The 13,871-nt window shown below is 43.6% G+C and overlaps 1 protein-coding gene across 9 annotated transcripts in view; it reads left to right on the top strand.

Annotated features, from left to right (window-relative positions):
* SLIT2 (slit guidance ligand 2) overlaps window positions 1-13,871 on the top strand; it is a 350,865-nt gene that overhangs the window by 334,981 nt on the left and 2,013 nt on the right. For 6 of the 9 annotated variants that reach the window (XM_077301591.1, XM_077301593.1, XM_077301587.1 and 3 more), the window contains 5 exons: window positions 7-247; window positions 4,441-4,571; window positions 7,006-7,160; window positions 9,387-9,675; window positions 12,091-12,302. In XM_077301591.1, the coding sequence (XP_077157706.1) occupies window positions 7-247; window positions 4,441-4,571; window positions 7,006-7,160; window positions 9,387-9,675; window positions 12,091-12,302 (1,028 nt within the window). Of the gene's footprint in view, window positions 1-6; window positions 248-4,440; window positions 4,572-7,005; window positions 7,161-9,386; window positions 9,676-12,090; window positions 12,303-12,828; window positions 12,918-13,871 lie in introns of all 9 variants that reach the window. The other 3 variants (XM_077301590.1, XM_077301592.1, XM_077301594.1) reach the window with 3 other exon arrangements.

Raw genomic sequence — 13,871 nt, 5'->3', positions numbered from 1 at the left:
ATCCAGTGGTCTTTTCTGTGAGTTTTCGCCACCGATGGTCTTGCCACGCACCAGTCCATGTGATAATTACGAGTGTCAAAATGGAGCCCAGTGCATCACCAAAACGAATGAGCCTGTCTGTCAATGCTTGTCAGGTTACCAGGGCGATAAGTGTGAAAAGCTGGTCAGCATCAACTTTGTGAACAAAGAGTCCTACTTGCAGATTCCTTCAACCAAGCTTCGTCCTCAGACAAATATCACTCTACAGGTAATACAGGGTGCTCTGACATAAATGGAGAATTACATATATCCAACTACAAGTGTGCATATTAAGTGACCCCATAGTGGTACCATATGGGTTCAAGATGGTGATGCCACAAAATGGGTTCAAGATGACATTACTATAGCTTGGATACACATTTGATGGCTGTTTGGATGGTATTTATGGAAGCTTAGATGGTTTGTGTAGGAGCAGTCTGGTTAAATGACTGCTCTGGCCACCATCTTATTCTTCATAAATACGGGCCTGAGAAGCCAGCCTTCACCCTTCTATTGCAAAGTGATGAAAACATCAGGAGGAGTGTCAGACTCTCCATCAATTGACCTTTTCAGGTATAAACAGTCCCACAAAGGCACTATATGTAGCATTTGAAGAAGAAAAAGCAGAGTTGGTTCTTATAGGCCGCTTTTCTCTACCCGAAGGCGTCTCAAAGCAGGTCATAGTCACCTTCCCTTTCCTCTCCCCACAACAGGCACCCTGTGAGGTAGGTGAGGCTTCAGAGAGTCTTGATATTACTGCTCAGTCAGAACAGCTTTATCAGTACTGTGGTGAGCATAAGATCACACAGCTGGTTGCATGTGGGGGAGTGCAGAATCAAACCTGGCTCACCAGATTAGAAGTCCGCACTCCTAATCACCACACCAAGCTGGCTTTCTTGATCTGACTACTGCTTTCGATTCGCTTGATAGAAATCACCTATGGTTAAAGTTAGTAAATTTGAACAGCAACAAGTGGCATTTATTATTTATCCATTTATTTATTTATGGTTAGTTTTATATGCCCACCCCTCCTGGAAAGCCGGCTTGGGGAGGTTAACAACATTGTATAATAAATACAGTATTTAAAACCATAGCTAATTTCTCAATTCTGTTGAAGTACCAGTATATGTTAGCCTTTGCCTTCAGATGTTTCTCTCATTCCATTATTTTTACTGTGTGACCTGCACACGGACACCTATATGCAAATTAGGGTTGGAACAGTAGGATCTCTAGCCAACAAAAGCCCACTTTGTAGGAGGGATAAGCAGGGATATGCATTGTTGTTGTTGTTAGGTGCGAAGTCGTGTCCAACCCATCGCAACCCCATGGACAATGATCCTCCAGGCCTTCCTGTCCTCTACCATTCCTCAAAGTCCATTTAAGTTTGCACCAACTGCTTCAGTGCCTCCATCCAGCCACTTCATTCTCTGTCGTCCCTTCTTCTTTTGCCCTCGATCGCTCCCAGCATTAGGCTCTTCTCCAGGGAGTCCTTCCTTCTCATGAGGTGGCCAAAGTATTTGAATTTCATCTTTAGGTTCTGGCCTTCTAAGGAGCAGTCAGGGCTGATCTTCTCTAGGACTGACCAGTTTGTTCGCCTTGCAGTCCAAGGGACTCGCAAGAGTCTTCTCCAGCACCAGAGTTCAAAAGCCTCAATTCTTTGACGCTTGGCCTTCCATATGGTCCAACTTTCACAGCCATACATTGCAACTGGGAATACCATAGCCTTGACTAGACGCACTTTTGTTGGCAGGGTGATGTCTCTGCTTTTTAGGATGCTGTCTAGATTTGCCATAGCTTTCCTCCCCAGGAGCAAGCGTCTTTTAATTTCTTTGCTGCAGTCCCCATCTGCAGTGATCTTGGAGCCCAGGAAAATAAAATCTCTCACTACCTCCATTTCTTCCCCATCTATTTGCCAGGCATTGATAGGGTTGGATGCCACGATCTTCGTTTTCTTGATGTTGAGTTTCAAGCACTCTCCTCCTTCACCAATATCAACAGGCAATTTAGTTCCTCTTCACTTTCTGCCATTAGAGTGGTATCTTCTGCATATCTGAGGTTGTTGCTATTTCTCCCTGCAATCTTGATCCCAATTTGTGACTCATCTAACCCTGCCTTTCTCATGATGTGCTCCACATACAAGTTAAATAGGCAAGGCGACAGTATACAGCCTTGCCGAACTCCTTTCTAAATTTTGAACCAATCAGTGATTCCATGCCCTGTTCTCACTGTAGCTTCTTGACCTGCATATAGGTTTCTCAAGATACAAATAAGATGCTCTGGTATTCCCATCTCTTTAAGAACTTGCCACAATTTGTTGTGCTCCACACCAGTGGTCCCCAACCCCTGGTCCGGGGACCGGGACCGGTCCGGAGATCAGTGAGTACCGGGCCGCGGCTCCTCCTCCCTGGCTGCTGCTTCGGGGGCTGCCCTGCCACTCTGCCGCCGGCTCACCATTGGTGCTCTCCAGTGGCCGCCATAGCTGGGGCTCCCCCTCAGTGTGGCACTGTGTAGTTGCTGCTGGCAGCAGCCCCCAGTGGGCGGCGGGAAGTCATTGGCGCCAGTGGGCAAGCAAGTGGAGCAGGGGTTCAGGTGGCGGCAATGTCCCTCAGCAAAAGACTATCCCCTCCCCGGGCCTCGGTAGAATTGTCAAGCATTGACCGGTCCCTGGTGATAAAAAGCTTGGGGACCACTGCTCCACACAATCAAAGGCTTTAGCATAGTCAATGAAGCAGAAGTACATGTTTTTCTGGAACTCCCTAGCTTTCTCCATGATACAGCGTATTTTGGCAATTTCTGGAAGTTCTCGGTCCACATATTGCTGGAACCTAGCATGTAGGATTTTGAGCATAACTTTGCTAGCATGAGAAATGAGTGCAATGGTGCAGTAGTTTGAACATTCTTTGGCATTGCCCCTCTTTGGGATTGGAATGTAAACTGACCTTTTCCAATCCTGTGGCCATTGTTGAGTTTTTCAAATTTGCTGGCATATTGAGTGTAGCACTTTTACTGCATTGTCTTTAAAGATTTTGAATAGTTCTACTGGAATGCTGTTACCACCGCTTTATTGTTGCTCAGACTTCCTAAGGCCCATTTGACTTCACATTCCAGGATGTCTGGCTCCAGATCAGTAACTACATTAGCCCCCTATTATTTAAGTTATACGTTAATGATATAATTGACCAATTATTCACAATGACAGCTACGCCAGGGCACTGCCGGTTCCATGCAATGGAGCAGCATGCCCCACAACTTTCCATGTATGCATGGGGGGCAAAATCCCCCAGTACACACGGTCTGCCCCAGAGTTGTGCATGTACATGCATAACTTTGAGGCAGACAGGATCTGACATGCTGGGGATGCATGGGAGGTGTCCCTGCAGGAGGGTGGGATAGCATGGCTGTGCTATCCCACCATTATAGTGGTCAACGAATACCCCATTTGGCTCTGCAAAGCCAAACAGGGTATTTCCTGTCCTTGCAGGACACCATAGGTCGGGGAGGAGCTGGGCCTAAATGAACTAGCTCCTCTCCATATACACAGGCTGCATTATGAAAGGGAATGCTGAAAAATCAGTCTTCCCTTAATGCGAGGCATTGGAGGCCCCAACATAGGTCAGGGCTGGGTGGGGGCAACATCGTGCATCTGCGGGGATTCTCCTCGCCAATATGCAAGCGTGGCCCAGCATACCCCTTCCATGTATAATCAGTCAATGAGAGCTTTTCTGGACCTCAATTTATATCCCTTTCCTCAGAAGACTACAAAGTTTCGGTTCTATTATATGTGGATGATATGGCTCTAATTTCCCTAACCAAATTGGGTGTAAGAAGATTGTACAACTAGGCCTGTACTGTAAGGAGGAAGTACTTAACACCAATTCTGAGAAGACAAAAGTTATTGTTTTTAGATAGTGGGCAACTGTTTTTTCCTGGACAATCCAAGAATGTTCAAGGAAATAAAAATAGTTGCCAGTTCTCAATTAGTTACTTAAAACTCTTGGTGTAACATTTAGACCCTAAATTCGTTTAAAGGTATAGTTTAGGAGCAAACCAGTAAGGAAGAGAAAAGTTACAGCTACATTAATCAGGAATCTCCGGCCAGGCTGTCTTGAATGTATACTTGGAGGCAAACCCAGGATTGCCTTCATGTGCTACACGAAATGGTCTCTGCCATTGCACCACTAATGACTGCCTCTGTGCTGGATTTCTGCTGTTATTTTCTAAGTTTCAGAAAACTTGTTATATAAAACTACTACTGAGGGCTCTGGGGTAAAGAAATTTTTGGTTTAGTCAAAGCAATAGGATGAAATAAAGGCAGAAATGGCAACAGTGGTTTACAGTGTGGAACAAATACCTTTTTTTAAACTGTGAAACTTCTGTGAGTAGCTTCATTTTCCTATAACATAAACTTTGATTCATCATCAGATTGCTACAAGTGAGGACAGTGGGATCCTGTTGTATAAAGGCGACCGAGATCGTGTAGCCATGGAACTTTTTCGTGGGCGAGTGAGAGTCAGCTATGATACAGGATCATACCCAGCATCTGCCATTTACAGGTGAGCCTGATATATATCTCTTCATCTCATTTGTCTATGCCCATAGAGCACAAATGAAAGCAAAACGCTAGCAGCTGATGGGCATTTTGAACAGTCCCTTGAAGCAGAAGATGCTACTCGGCTAGTCTGGCTCCTTTCAAGCCATTGGACACCAGAATTGTAGAATGAAAGACATTTGTTCAAAGCAGTCTCTTGCAATTTTGAGCAGATACTTCTGAATTCAGTTGCCATTGGCCCATCTGGCAGGGATGAATTCAAGAGCATGAGTTATACATAAGTGGGTAGACAGCTGTTGGATATTCCTGTGAGCTGCATGAAAGCAACCATTGCCATATAGTGGTGCAATCCAAAGGTAAGCAAGCTTAGGGGGCAGAACTTGTAGGTGGACAGAGCCCCCGCCCCCCAATGCAAGCTGGACCGCAGCAGAAGCAGACTGGATGAAATGCTGCAGTCAGAGACCTGCTGTCTTAAACATGAGTTGGCCAAAGGAAGGGCCGGGTAGTTCTCCAGAATCAGTCTGGAAATCCCTTATTCTCTGGCAGATGAAGAGAAGAAGAGTCTCAAAGTCTCAAAGCTATTTATGGTGGCCTTGCCTCCCCCTCCCCACAATGAGCACCCTGTGAGACAGGTGGAAATTAGAGAGCTGGTCACTCAGCATGCCTCACAAGGAGGAGGAATGGGGAATCAAACGCAGATTAGAGTCTGCCACTCTTAACCACTCACTGCACCACATTGACTGGACTCTTATGAATGGGGATCAGGAGGCAAATTTCCTCCCGGCCAGATTGGCCAGGGATTCTGTTTTTTGTTTGTTTGTTTTGGTTTCTTTGTTTGTTTGTTTTTGTGGGGGGAAGCATCATCTACACGTGGAACTGGAGTCATTGTGGGTGGATAAGTAGTTGTGACTTTCCTGAATTCTGCAGGACTAGATGACCCTGGAGGTACCTTCCAATTCTATGATTCTATGTTTCTATGAATGGGACAGAAATCTTGTGTATCCTGATAACTGAGGAGGGATAGGAGTAGTTCAGGAGCTGAGGAGGAAAGGGCAATTGCCAGAGTGGGTAAAACTGGATCTCTTGTTTGCACTCATAAGCTTCAGTCAATTCCCATCCCCTACCCCCATTTCAGGCAACCCCTGTTGCTGAGGTTGGGGAAGACGCTCAAAGATCTGTCTGTGGTGGCAAACAGCATTGCCATCACAATGCACTTGCCTAAAGAGTGAGCACATCAGCTCATGTTTTCGAAACTGCAGAAGCAGCTGCCTGCCCATTTGAAATGCGTAAGCTTTTCCAATAATGCCCTTCAAATAGCCAAGCGGAATGAAAAACCTAAATCCATACCCTGGGGAAATAATGCTAAACTTTGTTAGGCAATAATATTAAAGGGCCCAGATGTTAGTAGATTGCTAAGAAAATATTTATGAATTAGAAAAAGGTTTATGTAAAAGCCAGTATTTTCTATACAATAACAGCACCCTCTTAACATTCTTTTTAAAAAGGCATTTTTCAAATACACTGTTAATTTTTATGACACCTTTGTTTATAGCTCTGAGAAAAGTTCTGTAATTGGGACAGCTAATATATTCTTTTCCACGAGCATAGATTCAGTCACATTGAAGAAAAACAGGATTACCACATACAAAAGAGCCAGTTTAAACACTGAAGCACAAAAAAATAGAATTAAGTTATCATTCTTCAATGTTAAATAAAGAGTTACACATTTAATTTCACAAAAAAAGAAGAGCAATGTAAGACAGAGCGGCGGGGATGATAAATTAGAACCATCCTAAGGTCATCCATGCCTTGAGATTTCTATTTCACCCGTGACTGGGTTCCTTGAGTGACTCAGTTTTTATTTTCTTTAATTTCTTTCTTAAAAAAAAAAAAGAACAAGGTGGGGGAAGGAATCTCTAATCCAGCAACAAAAGGGGAAAAAAGTATATATAGAGACAGAAATATAACTGTGGTGGCAGATCTATACTATATATATCAGCCTATTTCAAACCCTGGAGCAGTTCAAACACAACTGCTGTTGTCCCCAGTGTTTTCTCAGTATGTTGGGAGCTCTAGATTTTACTTTCTGTGTTGGGACTTTCTTTGAGAAACCCCTTCGAGAAGCTCCAGAAGTGGTGAGATCATGCAGAATATGGTTAGGAAGCTTGGATTTTTACATGTCTACCCAGGGCCCCTCCTCTTCCCACTCCCTCCAGGCCCATCATTGGCCATTTTGAGAGGTTGGCATGACCATATATGTTCATAGCACCTGATCAATAACTCCCACCCATTTGGGAAACCCTTCCAGGGCCGTCAAGAAACTGGGGGTATATGAACCAGCAGGAGGAGTTGAGTGGGAGTCCAAAGTGAGTAGAAAGAAAGACTCTTTCATTTCTAAGAAAGAGTCTTTACCAAAGTGTCACTCATTCTCATTTCAGTGTTGAGACAATCAATGACGGTAGCTTCCATATCGTTGAATTACTGGCCATGGATCAGATTCTGTCTTTGTCCATTGATGGAGGAAGTCCCAAAGTCATCACCAACTTGTCTAAACAGTCCACCTTGAATTTTGACTCACCGCTATATGTAGGAGGTAAGAAAGCACTTTAAAATTTAAAAAATAATAATAAAGTTCCTATATGAATATCTCAAGGACGCTGGGAGAAAATCAATGATAATATAATATTCCGAGTGAAACAATAATATTTGTGAACTTTCTGACAGCAGTAATTTCACAGTGGTGCATTGACAATAAAACTGAGCCTTGAGATTGATCAGAATCTGCAGAATCAGATTCAATCCATGGCTGCTTTCAGGATGGACATAGCACTGTGTGGAGTCAGAGTATTTCTTTTTTTTTTCTAGGTGACCAATTTGTAATAAAGCCAGCAAGCACCAAGGGTTTGTTTGTTTGTTTGTTTGTTTGTATGTTATTCATTCATTCATATTTGCATTTATATACCACCCTCCCTTGCTCTCAGAGTGCGTTACAGGGAAAGTGAAGTGGGTAACAGTACAATATCAATTCTGTACCTGTACATTAACAATGAAGTGTCATCAACAATGACTATAACCATGATATTAGCAACAGTAAACATTTACCAATAGTTAACATTACAATTGCAACCTTACAAAGTGGGCCTGTCTGAAAGGGGGGAGGGTTCTGGGGCCCCATAGATGTTGTTGCTGACCTCAACCAAAGGCCTGGTGTGTAAGAGCTTCATGTTAGGCCCGCTGACAATGTAATATGATAAAAAGGTGTTAATTTTCATATCCGTTTTAAATCATTCAACCACCTCAACTTTGCAGAGATCCCATTCATAACAATGTTGCTCAGCTTCCAGGAGACTCTAAGAGGCATAACATTAGAACCAAGTAAGAACCCAAATGGCCATTCTAAGATCTGGTTTGATCAAGAATGCAGGTCTCTCAAAAAGACACTTGGGAGTTTTGCACGCTTGTTATAGGGTTAACTCTACAGGAACCCTAATAAATGATATCAAGCAACTACAACAAAAGTACAAAAATACGATTCTTATCAAAAAGAAATAGGCCGTGCTGGAAGCCTGGGAACAAATTAGGCACACGGACCTCCATAGGGATTCCTCTCAGTTTGGGAAATTGGTGGCAGATTGCCCAAAAAACCCTTGCTTGGCCTCAACAATTCCATCTGAAATATGGGAAGCCCCCTATAAGATGTTATATTCTGCACTGGAGCTGAATATCCCTCAGTAGATATCGTAGATGAGGTCAAGCTGCCTGACTGGCCACAAGATGGCCCGACAGAGATAAGGAAGCTGATAGGAAGTCAGGTTAAGCTCCAGCTATGACCTAGTACCCCCTGATTTAATAAAGAGAAACATCGATTGGTGGATACCAGCCCTAACCATACTCTTTACAGCAGTGGTCCCCAACCTTTTTTAGGCTGGGGACCGGCAGGGCAACTGCCCTGCCCGCGCATGCACAGCCATGCATGTGTGCATGCGCCACGTGCGGTCGAAATCGTGCATGCATGGCACTTTCGTGCATGCACACATGTGCAAAGTGGCGCACATGTGCAATTTTGGCCGCGCGTGGCGCATGTATGCATGCGCGTCCCGGCCGTGCTTGCACAATGCACAGGCACGGCATTGATTCCCTCTCCCCCCCTCCCGCAGTAAGAAGCTTCCAGGGCCGCAAGCTTGCCCCTGGGAAGTTTTTTACTGCGGGGGGGCGGGAAGAGGGAACCGCAGCCCGGTGCCATGGCCTTCGCGGCCCGGCACCGGGCCGCAGCCCGCAGGTTGGGAACCACTGCTTTACAGTAACTGACAGATCATGCAGACTCCTGAAAAGGTGGGAGGTAGCAGTGGTGGTTCCAATCTACAAAAAAGGAGACAGGAATGACCCACAGGCCTATATGTTTATTGAGCACTGTAAGCAAATTGTATGCAAGGCATTTAAACTGGAAATTCCAAGACTGGTTAGAAGAAAACCTGCTTATTGAGGAACAAAGTGGCTTTAGAAAAGGAAGGTCAGTGCTGGGCTATTGTATGTTAGTTGATCACCTGATAGCCGAATATTTATGAAAAACAGTGACCTTCTTCCATACATAACTTGAAGAGAGGCAGGCCAAACAGCTCCATCATAACCAATCAGCGGCAGCCTGGCGTGGTGCCATTGGTACAGAAAAGGTCAGAGAAGTGTTTGTAAGTCACTTCGGGCATTAAAAAAACAGCTCTTCTTCTAATTATTAATTAATTATTTGGAATAAGAGAGAACAGTCTTCAAATAACAATGATGATTCATTTCAAGGGAGTGGCCAGACTTGTTTGTTTTCCAGGAATGCCTATGAAGAACAACGTTGCCGCTTTGCATCAGTCCCCAGGTCAAAATGGCACTAGCTTTCAAGGATGCATCCGTAATTTGTACATCAACAGTGAACTGCAAGACTTTAGGAACGTTCCGCTGCCAGTTGGGATTCTCCCGGGCTGTGAGCCCTGTCACAAGAAGGTGTGCGTCCATGGAACATGCCATGCAACGAGCCAATCAGGCTTTACGTGTGAGTGTGATGGAGGATGGACAGGCCAACTTTGTGATCAGCAAGCCAATGACCCTTGTCTAGGAAATAAGTAAGTGTGTTTTCTAATAACCTTTAATTCCTAAGGGAGGTGGTGTGGTGCATGGGTTAGATCACTAGACTTGGCCTACAAAGATCCAGGTCCAAATCCCAGAAAACTGGAACTCACTGGGTGACCATGGACCAGATATTCTTTGGTAGCCCAACCTACTTCAAAGGATTGTTGGGAGGATATATTAGAGATGTGTAGATTGGATGCAGGGGTTGTTTCCTTAATAGCCTTTTTCAAGCATTTGATCATGGAGGAACTGCAATATTTTTTTAAGCTTCAAGGAGGACTGGGAGGGGGAAGAGAAAGGAGGTGGTTTGAAACATGCCCTTTCCCAGGCCTGGTAACCACATGAGAATGTGACTCCCAGGTCAGTGGAAGTGGTCAATTCCCTGCTTTCATGGCAATGCCGGAAATAGATTGTGGCCAAGTCCATTATGACATGATATTGGGGAAAGGCCAGGGAGCCCCTGGGGAGCTCTCAGGGAGCCCTGATTGAGAATGCATGATCTAGGATATTCACAGACAATTCCAACAGGGCCTATATTGAATTTGTGTGAGTGGAAAAGTCTTTTGGTGAGAATGCTAATGTGAATCTAGATCTTTGTTGGCAGCAATGTTTTCCTTGCTTGTGTGCTCTTGTTGCTTTTGGGGGGAATTTGTTCTGTACATGTTTTGTTCCCTCTAGTGGTCAATTCAATATTACATAGTTTGTGTCTGGCATTTTAAAAAACTACTTTAATTCTACAAGGAGATATATCAAACATAAATAAATGTAATATTGAATTGACCACTAGAGGGAGCATAACTCATGAACAATAGGAGGGAAAGCCTAAAGTCATACACAAGCCAGAAAAATGAAAATGTGGAAAATGTACTTCAATTAATTACTGTGCTGTCTAGAATAATTGTCAGGAACTAGGTAAAAGGAGATCCTTGTTTCTGAGACAGCCTTTTTTTCTGTGTTTGTGATTACACCTGATTTCCCCCTTCTCTGCTGAGTTGCAAAGTTTGGGTGGGGTGGTGGTGGGGTGGAGTCTTGATGGTAACAACCTTTAGTACTTTGTCAACTCACAATCACCTCCCCAAAACTGTTCTTAAACTTTCATGGGGAACCTGTGCATATACTGTATTTTTCTCAATCACTTTGGGGAAAAACAGTTTTAAGCCTGATTAAGATGACTGGAGGAAACTTTGTATCAGAATCGAGGCCAAGCTAGTCATGATGAGAGCACTGACCCTTTGAGTCTCTGTTTCCCTTTCTTTTAATTGGAGATAAAATAGTCTCCCATTTCTCCAAGTGTGACATTCTAACGGAGTAACCACTCTGGAAATTCTTTGATTCTGTTCATGTTCTGGTTCTTAAATTTCATCTTGAATCTAAACTAAATGTCATCAGGAGTGCCCTTAGTCAAGGGCAACAGGGGCAGGTACCTGAGGGCCCACACTTTTTGGGGGGGAACAACCACCTACATCCTTTTTTCCCAGTAGGAGGAAGAAGAGTAGTCTCCATCTGGGGTTTGGACATCTGGCTTCCAGCAACAGTGGTGGCTCACACCCACTTCACAAGGGGTGAAGGTTACCCTTTACTTGGTCCCCAGGGGAAGTTGTTCTGCGGCCCCATCCTGAGCTTTTGCTTTGCACCCCAAAATCACTAAGACCAACCCTGGATGTCATCTTTTATTTGGATAAAGATCAAAATATGTAACACTGTAGCAAACTTTCTTTAACTCAAAAACATATTCTAATGTGAAATAAGAGGAGGAATGTCCAGCTTGGACTGTTGTAAATGCCAGGAATGATCTCCAATACCAACAGCACTTCTTACTCGGGCGTCTTTGTAGGGTATGAATGAACTGCAATTTCTGTTGGTCATGAAGTGTCTTCCTCTTCTTCCTCTTCTAACAGAAGGCTTTGTGGGGTGGGGGAGGGAGTAGGAGATGCAGGTAAGTTGTGGCTTTTTCACCTTTCAAATTCTACTTGCTTCCCCCCCCCAATTCGAGTCATTTTGAGCCAGATTATGCATTCCTTACCACCATAATACCTCACAAACCACCCCCCACCCCCCAAAAAAAAGCCTTTTTGCGTGAGGAATGCAGAATCTAGTATCTGTGACACACTGCTCAGGTCCTCCATAACACATCTACAGTGGCAGTATTCCAGCACTAACCAAATAAAGTCCTATGCGGTGCCATATGCTTGTACTAACCCTGCAGACCAAGGTATCTGCAAAAAAAAAATGTTTTACCATGGCTTTCTGGAAAAGAGCATTCTAAAATGGGGGGGGGGGCGGACACCCAAAACTACACACAATTGCCTATTTCGATCACAGTACAAAGCATTTCTAGCCAATACTGCTTTGCCTTCATTTGGATCAATAATTTCTTTTTATTCTCTTGGGCTTGTCTCCCCCTGTAGATGTGTACATGGTACCTGCTTGCCAATCAATGCATTTTCATACAGTTGTAAATGCCTGCAGGGACATGGGGGAGTCCTCTGTGATGAAGATGAAGAATTGTTTAACCCCTGCCAGTCCGTCCGATGTAAACATGGTAAATGCAGGCTTTCAGGCCTTGGGAAACCGTATTGCGAATGCAGCAGCGGATACACTGGCGACAGCTGCGATAAAGGTAGATCACCAATCTCTTTGTCATGGATTCACATAGAAATGGCCATTTTACCATCCCAAGATATAAGATCAGGGGTAGTCAAACTGCGGCCCTCCAGATGTCCATGGACATCTGGAGGGCCGCAGTTTGACTACCCCTTGTATAAGATGATACAAAATTTGTTCCATTTCCCCGCATACAGAGTACATTTTTCTTTGTCCTGGGGTGTGTGTTTCATTTTGTTTTTGGATTTTTTTTCCCCTTTATAAACTGTAGAGTTTGTCTCCATAAGAAATAGATATCTATTTTTGTATAATTTAAACTTTTCATTACTTTATAATGAAGAAAGAGAGGGGATTTTTTTTAACGAGTCCTTGAATTCTATATTAACATTTGGAATACTTTTGGCCCCATCAACTGTTTTGCTGTCACCCCTTTTTTTCCTCTTTTATTCAGAAGCGACTTTTTTTGCTATATTTAAACTGCTGCCTTTTACCTGCTATATCTTTCTGTATTTATTGTTTCTCTGCCTTCTGCAACTGAGAAGCCAAATCCAATGATTCTGCTCCTAGTTTTATCACAAACTCTACTTTTGACCTCCCATCTTCAGCTGATTTATCACAGCGAATTATACAGGTGAGATGGATGAAAACAGGATAACTTTTTTTTTCTTCCAATGTATTTTTCTTTTCTCCCCTTGACTATCAAGGCTGTCTTCCTTTTCTCTCTGTCCCTTTCTCTCCCACTCCCTTTCTTTCGTGAACAGGCATTTATTTATTTCGTTCTTTGCATCCAACGAATAGAATGCGGGGGTCGAGCCTCCAATCCAGATGTCTCCCATTTAAACCGGCTCAGTAATTTATGCTGTTAGTGGAATGTGACTTCTATTAAATAACAAACTGCATAATATTTAACTCCGGGTCTAATAAATGAAATTGCGTATAGTCTCAAGCACTTCCCAACAGTAAAAGAAACCAGCTGCCTGTGCCATTAGGAATAGATGATGTATATTTCTGTAATAAGGAAGAAAGATTTACATTTCCAATTTTCCAGTCATAGAAGTAATGCCATATTTATGATATAAGTCGTCACTGCAAAATACACTGATCTCAGGAATTGCCATCCAGTTTTAATTCTGTATATCAAAACCATTGTTTTCCATTGTGCAGTGCACAAAGCAAACCTGAAACTATATTTAGAAGCATTGTCGTAGGACTGTATATTGGAAATGCATGTATGCATTTATTTATTTATATTTGTTGCGATTTCTAGACCGCCCGTCTCCAAAAAATGGTCCCGGGACGGTATACAACAGTAAAAGAGTAGAAGGTATACAAAAAGAACAGCAGCTAAGACACTAAAATTTGATTAAAACCGAATTCTTAAATCCTATTAAGTCGCTTCACCTTAGACCAGGGGTAGTCAAACTGCGGCCCTCCAGATGTCCATGAACTACAATTCCCATGAGCCCCCTGCCAGCATTCGCTGGCAGGGGGCTCATGGGAATTGTAGTCCATGGACATCTGGAGGGCCGCAGTTTGACTACCCCTGCCTTAGACGGGAAAAAAACAGTGTAGCGAGCCAGGCAAA

This window comes from Paroedura picta, chromosome 10, assembly GCF_049243985.1.
Source record: "Paroedura picta isolate Pp20150507F chromosome 10, Ppicta_v3.0, whole genome shotgun sequence".
NCBI lineage: Eukaryota > Metazoa > Chordata > Lepidosauria > Squamata > Gekkonidae > Paroedura > Paroedura picta.
This window is presented reverse-complemented; position numbering and strand designations above follow the sequence as displayed.